Source organism: Pinus tabuliformis, chromosome 7 (assembly GCF_031772625.1).
Source record: "Pinus tabuliformis cultivar Carrire ecotype Pingquan chromosome 7, CPIR1, whole genome shotgun sequence".
NCBI classification, from domain to species: domain Eukaryota; kingdom Viridiplantae; phylum Streptophyta; class Pinopsida; order Pinales; family Pinaceae; genus Pinus; species Pinus tabuliformis.
This window is the reverse complement of record NC_142293.1, coordinates 1,893,786,455-1,893,797,227: the sequence shown is the minus strand read 5'-3', so window position 1 is coordinate 1,893,797,227 and position 10,773 is coordinate 1,893,786,455. Positions and strand designations below refer to the sequence as shown.

Here is a 10,773-nt window from a genome sequence, read left to right as displayed (position 1 = left end):
TTTTTTTATTTTTTGCATATCTGGGTTATGGGTGTTTTTGTTTTTTAGGTACAGGTTGCAGATCTGAAAGCGAAGTTTGATTTGAAGCCAGATCTAGGCCCTGGAGGGCAAGATCTGGCCTCAATCATCTTTTGCAGGGATATTATCCAACTTTTTTTGCATTCCAAGGGTTCTAAAATTTTAATCTGGAAATTTTACAAGGGTTTCATTGCCAAATTTGAAGCATAAAAAATGTATTGATGTAATATTCGTTTTTCTAGGTTTATTTTGGGTTTTTTAAAGCTACCATTGGCTGCCTGGAACAGTTGTCTAGGTTTTTCTTCTTGTTGTAAAAAAAATTCGATTTTATCTGTTGCCTGAGGTCTTCATTTTATTTTTTGCTTGTGTTTTGCTTTTGGCTACATCTTCCTTCCTACGTTTTCTGCCTCCTTATCCCTCCATTCCTCTCCTTTCTCTATGGCTCCCATTTCTCTACTTGCAAACCCTCAAATCCGCGTCCTCTAGCTAGGTCCATTCCTTATCCCTGTGTGAGTTCTTACGCGTCAAATAAACCTGCACTCTCCCTCCTTCAACCCTCGCTCCCCTTTTTTTCCTGTGATTTCATTCTTCCCTCTGCACTAAACACTCTCTCTCTAACAACCTCCATTTGTTGATCTAGCTCGCGTTTTTCATTCACTGCGGATCCCTCTCCCTCCTCACTGCCCAATCTCCTGCACTGCCATCCTTTCTTTGCTCGCATTTGCATCTCCATCGATGTCCCTTTTCGTTGGCTTGCGGCTCCCTCCTCTCCATCCATTGCTGCCAAGCCCCTCGCTGCTACTACCTGCTCGTAGTCTTCTTCCCTCCTACCGCCATCATTCCCTTTTTTGCAGCCTCCATCTTCGTTGACCTGCACACAACAAGCAACAAACATTTTGATTTTCTTTTTATTACTTATGTTTTAGGTTTTAGTTGGTTAGGGTTAGCACATTCGACTTTTCTTTTTATTTTCATTTGTATTGTTATGAGTTAGGTTAGATTTAGGTTTGATTTTTATTCTTTGGTTTGGTTAAATTCATTTTAATTCAAAATTCGATTTTTTTGTTTGGGTTGTTTTTCGATTTTTTTATTTTATTTTTATTTTTTTCATTTTTTTTTTTATTTTAACTTATGATTTTGATTTTGATTTTTTTTTTTTCATTTGAAAAACATTCAAAATTATAAAAAATTCTAAAATTTAAAAATTCTAATTTAAAAAAAAAACATTAAAAAATCTATTTTATTTATTTATGTGACTTTAGAGTTTAGAATGAAATAAATTAAAGGAGGACTCATGCTTTCACATTAAAATTTTTAATATGGCCTATGGCCCATTAAAAATTTAATTTATTAACCCTTTGATTTGTTTTACTTTCGTCACATTAATTTTCTTTTGATTTCTTCATTTACCACATTCAATTAATTGCCCAAAGAATAATTAAATTGTTAAACTAAAGTTCCTTGGCGTCCTTTCCTGGTAGTGATTTCTCTATTGTCAAGTGCGATAAATGTTTTAAAAAATCATATTGACTGTTGGAGAAAGATAAATTTTGCTAGATTATCTTGTATGTTAAAGTTTTGAGCATTTTACATTTAACTGTTCATGATCGTCCCTTCGCCACATTTATAAATTTGCTCTGGATAACTTGTTTTTATTTAGTCTATGGTTAATTTAATATAAAGGCACTGGTCTATAATCAATTTTATCTTATGGTTGTGTCTTATTTTAATCTATCCATCTCAATTGACCAAGACTTGTTCTAAATTCATCAAGTTGTTCATCCTTAAAATCTCCTAGAGCATGTGTTCCACAGACTCTCTTCATCCATTCACCTTAGGGACTACCCCCCTCGACTTGTCTAGGAGAGAGTCTAAACGAAGTAAGGATTAGAATGACAACCCTTACTCTGAGCGTTGTCGCGGTGCCTAGACACTTTGTGCGACAACATGTCGTATGGGGAACAAAACACACATTTCGTGTCCCCGCCAACGGTGTTAAGATGTTACCGCTCAAACTAGCAGAGGGTCCTAGAGGGGCACTTGCTAGGTCAAGAGTAACAATGAAGCTAAAACCCAGTGTCGCCACAACTAAAGCTTCCTACTCTTTATGGACTTTCATTGATGGGAGGAGACTCGATATATAGAGAATCACTTATAAAGGATAGATCAACTAAGATGGATGTGAAGTGATCTCAGGGACCCTTTCCTAGGGGAGGCTCAAGAATGGGACTTGCTTGCTTCTTAAGCAAGATACAAAGCTTTCTAGGAAAAGGGGATGAGGATTTAAGGGCTAGTTTCAAGGAGTGTGAATTGTAAATGAGCTTCCAAAACCCTAAAATCCTTATTGAAATTGGTTTCCCAAGTGGTTATTGAAGAATTGATTTTTCAAAGGCAAGGGACCACACGAGACCAAGTGGACCCAGGTTAGGTTAAGAGGAGGGAGTTTAACAATCAATGATGATCTTAACCTAAACAAGGAAGGGGAAAGGATCAAAGAGGAGTTTCCACTTAGAGGTGCCAAATTTATCCAATGAGGTACTAGCCTAGGGAACACCAGGGCAAAGTTTGGTCTCAGTGTTAGGGCTTGGGATATCTCGCAATCCCACTGTCGAAATTTCTTCAAATTTGGAGGAGACCTTGAGGACACACCAACGTAGTAGAGGCTAGGAGATCGAACTTTTTCTATGGCTACTTTGTCGGGAAAATGATACTAGAGGTGGCCCAGCTTGGCTAGACCTAGTAAAGAGGGGGGAAAGATGAAGAAAAAGAGGTTTCAAGGTGTGATCACCTGTAATGTCCCAAATGGGATATTTTGCTAAATTTGCAGAAAACTAATTCAACCACAGTTTCTCCATAAAATTTCCATTCAATTTATAGAAGATTACCATGTAAAATATAACCAATAGAGTTCAGCAACAAAATAACATGACAAGCAGAAAATGATCTCATCTTTTATTATAATAGATAAAATGAGGTTACATGCATATAAAACCAAAAGATGATCTTCTCAATTGTTGCACAGGCCCTCCACCAAACTGACATGAATTGCACTGCTAAGCTCTCATGTGTATTCTGAATGAATTCACCAAAGGGAGATGGGTACTCGCCCAATCTCACTAAATCACTCGAGGGTTTTCGTCTGGGGCTACAATGAAGTAGAGAACCGGGTTTTCAAACCTCTCATACAAGACAAGGCTCAAATCCAAGATGTCCTCTAATGGCCTCCTCCTCTTTTTATAGATCTGATGGACCCCTCTAGAAGCTCCTATTTTATTATCGTTTTAATCATTGAGCACATTTCCCTTAATTAGAATATTCTTTTTAATGTGGGAAAATGGTAAATTGGCCACCATGCCCCTCCTTAGGCCACTGAAAATCACTTCTAACCATCCCATCCTATAGATCTCCTTGTTTCGGTTCCATACACTAAGGTGTTCTGTTGAGTATTCCTCCCAAAATGGCACCTTAAACATAATTAATTGAGTTAGGCCCATTAATAACTCTGTTTTTTGAAAGTTGTCAGAATGCAACGGAACGAAAGGCAAACTGTGCGGGTGATGGAATATACGAAGCGAATGTCATCGGACCCTACAAAAACTCCTTAGAATCCCTCTATAAGCCCCCTGGGCCCACCGATGACACCAACCTACACCTGTGACTTGTTTGCGCCCAACTTTGAAAGTCCATCCTAACCATGCCATAAGGAACACTAGAAAAAGGAGCATCACATCACTTTATGGTGGATCAGTGCCTAATTCCTTTGGGGATATGGAGTCAAGAAGAATTATGAGAATGGATCTTGTTTCTAGCTCAAGGAGGCTTTAAGGGCAACTTTGTTTAGCATTAGGGCAAAAAGAGAGTGACCTTAAAACATTTATACTTCGTTTGCAAATCAAGATGGCTTATCAAGATAACTTCGATCTCTAGGAAAATTCGTTCAACAAACATGGCCCATACATAGAGATATGCTATATAGAAACATAATTCCATAATGAAGCAGTAAATGCATGCAAGAGTTAGCCCTAAAATAGTGAAAATCCCATGATCAATATATGTGACAAAGTAAAAGAAAGTAGCATCAAACTTGTTCTTACATGTAAGAGAATATTACCAACCATCAATACATTTTCCAATTAAGAATCTCCAAGGTAAGAAAATGCAATACAAATATCAAAATTCATCCATGCTCCAATTTCATCCACCAAGAAGGAAATGCAAAATTCTCAAGAGAGAGAATGATCCAATCCAAACGATGATACAAAATGAATTCATGTCTCTCCTATTTATACACTCATTAGGAGTTCGAATTACCTAATTTGAGCCTACATTAGCCCATTAAATAAAAATAATGTGCAAATAACTAACTTTTGGTGACAAGTCCACCAAACTAGCTCATAAACAAAATAACAAGCCTCCCAAGAGGTCGAATAATCAATAACGCATGTTGTTGGGCTCTCTAAGAGGCTTGATGAAGTCCATAAGTGCCAAAATTATGAATTGGACTTCCAAAAGTAATGCACAAAGGGTTGACCCCTTGTTCTCCACACAATAAGCCTGTGATGCTCCCAATGGTTGTGAGGGCACACAAGTGGCCTCATGGGTCTCCAAGTAAGTCAAAGATGCCTGTAGACCATCTGTAAGGGCTCAGTGATGGTGTAAGTGATGCCACATCAACATACAAGTCCTAGGTCATCTGCCAAGTGCATGGTACAATTGTGGGGTTGGATGGGTAAAGGTGAACCAGATGCATCTTCCTCATACAATAGGTGAATCTCGAGAAATCTCTGAACATCTCCTGGGATCCATGGAGTGTTGTCTACTGTTGTGGAGGCCCATAGTTCTCAATACACACCCTACATGTGCCAATGTAGCCCTATGGAGGGTTAGGACCCCATATAGGGAGATCAAACCCAAGGTGGAGACCACCTGCAATTGTGCATAAGATCCAATGCGTCCCCTAGCCTTCTAAGTTCTAGTACAACAAGTCATCAAGGAAATTGAGTAAAAGAGCTTACAAACCATGGACAACATTCCATAATGGGCTTTGGCATGTTCTAATGTCTCCAAGCTCCAAATAGGGTTAACCAAGTATCCTATTAGGTGGTTTCTATTTCTAAAGGGGATAGTATGTCTAAGGTACATCCTTTAAAATGTGGTGGGATGTGATAAAGAGATGATTGGAGTAGGTAATGAAAAGGTGCCCCAGGTCACATGCTGGGGTACAAGGATAACTAGTAAAAGGGATGCCCACACTTGGGTATGTAATGTATAGGAGGGAGCATTGTGGTACATGAGGTGCCTTGGCCTTGATTTTCCACCCTTCTTTATATGCCTTATGCCTTTTATGAGTTTTCTTTAATTAATTTCTCGGGGCTCAAGGGGTAAGAGCATGATGTGTGAGATATAGCAGTGGATACCCCCTTTAAGGTAGGGCGGTTCATTGCCCACCAGGGGTTGGGACAATCATGGGTTCCTAAATGATAAAGGAGGCTCATCTAGGGCTTGTAGGAACTAGGGTGATGGCCATGATGATGGGGTAGAGCTCATGTATTGGCTTTTGCCCACGTGCTAAATGTGTTTGTCCCGACCATCTTTTGCATTTTGTGGTACATTTTCTTATTGAATGTGGCCAATTATGATTTTACTTTTCTTTTCAGTTGTATCAAACTTCGGGGCATCATTCCAGGCCCGACCCAAGGTGTGGGCAAGGGGAGAGGAAAGCTAACCCTATGTGGACCCAGTGGAGGAATGTGGACCCAGGTGGGAGAAATGATGAATGGAGTTATAATGAGTGGAAGGGGAGTAATATATATGGATGAGGGAGCGGGACCATGCAACCAAAATCAGGGTTTCCCATGTAATATTATCCTTAAAGCCAAAGGGTCAGTAAAAGAGATTCCACGGGACTAAGGTCCAAGTTTAACATCCAAAAGAGGTCTAGGGGACAAGAGCACAGACCTAGCCCATTCTTTCCGCTGAATCCCCCCATTAATCCATGCCCAAAAGTGTCCATGATAAGCAAACTACAATACTCAATTACCAAATGACAAGGCATACCTTTAGGTTCGGGAGGCCCACCTTCAAACATACAATCATGGCAGATGGGTGAGGGACCACATGGTTGGCTCAGGTGGCGGAGAAATGGCACAACGAGCTAATTGGTGGCTGCAAGGGACTGCTGGCTGTCGGTTGAGGACCATCTTGGCAAAAAAAATTCTCCTAGGGATATCACCCACAAAATGGTGGGTAACAAGGCTCACACAATCCTTGAGGGGAACTCGTTGGAGTGAGAGAGGGACATGTGTTTGTGTCAAGTGGAGTGGTAGGAGACCACTATCCACCAAATACTCAACTCAACTTGGAAATCGAGCTATCTTCAACAATTTATGCAATTTTGTCTTTGAGAACTCGTGGTCCTTCTCCAGGAGATTCAAATTTCCTTTTGGTCACATGTTTCTCCTTGATTCTTGGTCCATGGTGGAGTCCACATCACTCTTTAATTCCTTGATAGTTTTCCACTTCATTTCCACATCATTTAACATGTGTGGATATTTGTTTTATCCAATTTATTTAATTGTTGGGTTAATTTATTGCCACATTTTCCACAAAATTTAAGAAAATTGAGTTTTGACGGTTTAAAACACATTTTTTACCCCTCAAAGTGTGTCATAGTAGAAAGTTGAGGGTGCGAGGTGTAATTTTGAGCACACATACCCCATACAACTTCTCTAAACATCATTATTACATTATACATTCAGATTTTATTCAAATTTCCATCCTGTGGGAAATTTAAAAAAATGACCCTGTAGACCTAACCAAATTCCACGAAATTTTACGAGTGATCTAGTATGGTAATATACAATGACTCTAGACACTAGGACTCACTTAAGGCCTTTCCTTCAAGTCGTAATCCGGCTTTGGGGTTATGCTTGGAGGAAAAAACTCAATTAATTATTGTCCCCGTAAGGATATAATAATTAATCAAGTGAAAAAAACCTCCTAGAGTAATACTCACTTGATGACAAGGTCCGAAGTTACCTAGGCTTGTTACAATGACTCAAACTTATCATATTAGCATCACTTTACATTATCCCCACAGGGCTTGTGGAATTGGGTACAATAGAAGAAGATGAGAAGAAGAAGTAGAGTTGAAAAACTCTGGTGATATGATGATCTCTGATGGTACAATCAACCTTTGGTACATCCTTGGGCATGGGGTCTTCAAAATCTTCAGGTGTCACTCCAGTGATCAACAAGACCCTTGTTTTCCAAGCGAGAACCGGTGGTGCTCCCAAGTGGGTGTGGGGGCACAAGAACATTGTCATGGGTCTCCAAGTGGATAAAAAATGTTTGTAGACCATCTGTAAGGGCTAGGATGATGATATAAACTCTCCCTCTGCAGTAGGAGACATCCTCTGGACCCTGGAACATCTGCCAAGTGTATGGTGCGAGTGTGGAGCCGACTGGGCATGGTGAACTAGGTGCATCATCCTCATCCAAAAGGTGGAACACAAGCAATCAATGAGCGTTGTTGGGGATGTGCAAATGCCAATGTGGCCCTCTGGAGGGCTAGGATCCCGTATAGGAAGACCAAGCCCCAAATGGAAACCCACCTACAATCTTGCATAAGATCCAATGTGTCCCCTTGCCCTTCAATACAACAAATCATTAGCATAATCAAGTAAAAGAGCTTACAAGTCATGGAACCAATGGGGCACTTCAAGGTGGCATGCCCTTCCATAGTGAGCTTTGGCATGTACAAGTGTCTCCAAGCTCAATAAGGGGGTTAATCAAGGATCCTATTAGGTGGTTTTAACTTTCAACCTTTAAAGGGGGTGGCATGCCTATGGTACATCCCTGAAGTGGTAGGTGGCAAATGATATAGTGATGGAATGGAGTGGGGATCATGGGGATCATCCAAACCACATGTGATGGCACAAGGGTAGCTATAATAAGGAAAGCCCACACCTGGGTATATGAGTGTAGGAGGGAGAAAATCGTGGTACATGAGTTACCTCAACCTTTGTTTTTCCAACCTTCTTCATATGCCTTTTTTCTTTGATTGTTTTTCATCATCACTGCTTGAGGCTCCAAGGGATGAGAGCATGATGTGTAGTATATAGCAGTGGATACCTCCCTTAAGGTGGGGCAGTTCATCGCCCACCAGGGGTTGGGACAATCATGGGTTCCATAATGATGGAGGGGGCTCATCTAGGACCCAAAGGAACCAAGATGATGGCCATGGATAAGGGGTGGAGCTCATGTTTGGCTTTTTCCGACATACTAAATTTGTATGTTCTGGCTATCCTTTGCATTTTGTGGTACATTTCTTGTTGGGAGTGGTCAAATTATGCTTTTTCTTTTCTTTTTAGCTGTATCAACCTCTAGGGCATCATTCCAAGCCCGACGCAAGGTGTGGACAAGGGGAGGGGAGGCTAAGCTTATGTGAACACAGTGGACACATGTGGACCCAGATGGGAAAAGAGATGAAAGGGGCTAAAATGAGTGGAAGGGAGTGATGTATATGGTGTTGGGAAACGGGACCACGCAACCAAAATTGGGGTTTCCCATGTAGTGCCAACCCTAAAGCTAATAACCAGTAAAGAAGATTCCACAGGACTAGGATACAAAGGTAACTACGAAATCAAGTAGTGGAGACAAAAATATAGACCTAATCCACTCTTCCACCGAATCCCCCCACCAATCCATGCCCAAAAGTGCCCATGACAAGTAAGGAAAATTACTCAATTATATTAATGAAAAGCCATACCTTCGGGGTTGGGAGGCCCACCTTCAAACATACAATCATAACAAGTGGGCGAGGGACCACATGGCTGGCTTAAGTGGCAAAGATAATGGCACATCGAGCTATCTGGTGGCTGCAAGGGGCTGCTGGTTGTCAGCTGAGGACCATCTAGGAGAAAAAATTTCTCCTATATACACTACCCACAGGTGGTGGGTAACAGGAACAAATGCACTTATAAGGTTATAATTGGTCACTGTTTGAAACCTAGATATTTTCCTTCCTGCTTCTGTGTCAACTGTCGTTTCATACCTAGACATTTTATTTCGGTACACTAGGATCAGGAATCAGCCAGGATGTTCCTTTTTGATTTGCTGTGTTTGCATTTAATAATATTTTTAATTGGAGCAAATGAACTTTGAAGGTTATGATTGATCATTGTTTTTGAAACCTAGATACAATTATTTTAGTACTCTGAGATCAGAATTTAGTCAGGATATTCCTTTCTATTTTGTATTTTTTATTTACATCTGGGGCAAGACTTGTGATGGTTGTGTTTATCTTCTGAATTTGTCATACCAATTTTGTAATTTTGGTTGTATCCCTTGTAGCATTCGCATTTACACATTGCGTATGTGGGAAGAAATACATTTTGACTGTTTATTATTCAAAGCAATAGATATTTTTGAAGTCATATTTCTATGGGCATAGGTTATGTAGAAAATTAGAATCAAAACAATGTTATGTAAGTGCTATTTTTTTTAATGAAGGCAATAATGAGAATAATAAAGAATGTTCTGTACTCTCTGTATGTGCATCCCATTGGAGTGGAGGTTGAGATACGTGGGTACTTGCATTTGTATTTTGGTTGCAGAGAAAACAAATTATACTGGAGTGTTGTCAAATTCATGCCTCAGAAAGGTGCAATCAGAATGGCTTCTTCCTCTGCGAGTACTGTGTCAGGAATTCTAGCAGAAAATGTAAATGATGACAGTGAGTTTGGACCGTTGACAGTATCTCTGCTAATGCCAGTGATGGCAGTCCTGACTCATTGTCTCGAACTAGTTGAGGAAGGCTTAAAGCATTCCATTTGACATGTATTTCTTCATGGATATGTGGTTCTTTGCAGGGTTGAAGGTATTCTGGGCTATTGCTGTCATATTTATTACAATATTACCAAGTGCTAGACTCCGATATTTGCTTTTGTGCAGTAGTTGTTTGTGTAGATGGAATCTGTGGGCTTTACACAAATAGTGACCTACATAATTGCAATTTCTCGTTTGGCACTGATAACTTAAGCCATAAACATTGAAATGAATTTTGTTACACAGAGAGAGAGAGAGAGAAGAAGAAGAAGAAAATTTGGTGCTTAGAGGCCCATTAATCATCGGCAGTTGGTTCTGATCTGCTTTTGATGGCCAAAAGGCAGTTTTACACCCAGTTTATTGCCAATTAATATAATAGAACTTCCACATAAAAGTCTGGGAATGCAAAGAATTATGTAATGTCAGCATATCATTGGCTTTAAAGTGAAAAAACTTATTCATAATAAAAGGTTTCATACTTTTTAAGATCTGAAATTAGTGCTTCACAGGCATATGCAGGTAACAATCTATTTACAGCTCCTTTCACCAATTAAAGTAATACTAGTCAACTTATTCGTGATCACAAAATATATTCAGTCTGTTTACTTCCAAGTATTTGAGCATTAGCTGGTGAGAACAAACCAGTCATGGTGCTATTCTCAATCAAGAATCTTAGCCATGAGAGATGTGTAAAGGGCCACCAAAAATTATTTCATTAAAATATGTTTGTCTTAAACTTTGGGCTCCACTGATTAGAGATCTAGATATCCATTTGCTAACGATGGAATTCCTTCATGTGAAGAAGCATGCAAACTTCTTTCTGGACCTTAAATTTTTCAGTAAATGTAAGTCCACTCCAAAATATCAAACCAGGGTTTTTGGTGGGGCACTTACATTCCATTGAATAATTATGCTTCCCTTATGGGG

At 39.8% G+C, this 10,773-nt stretch overlaps 1 protein-coding gene across 1 annotated transcript in view; it reads left to right on the top strand.

Annotated features, from left to right (window-relative positions):
- The window catches only part of ALF4 (aberrant root formation protein), a 357,551-nt gene extending 347,210 nt beyond the window's left edge, over window positions 1–10,341 (top strand). The window contains exon 14 of the mRNA XM_089460648.1: window positions 9,636–10,341. Within this exon, the coding sequence (XP_089316774.1) occupies window positions 9,636–9,733 (98 nt within the window). The 3' untranslated portion in view covers window positions 9,734–10,341. The remainder of the gene's footprint in view (window positions 1–9,635) is intronic.
- The last annotated feature ends 432 nt before the right edge of the window (window positions 10,342–10,773 follow it).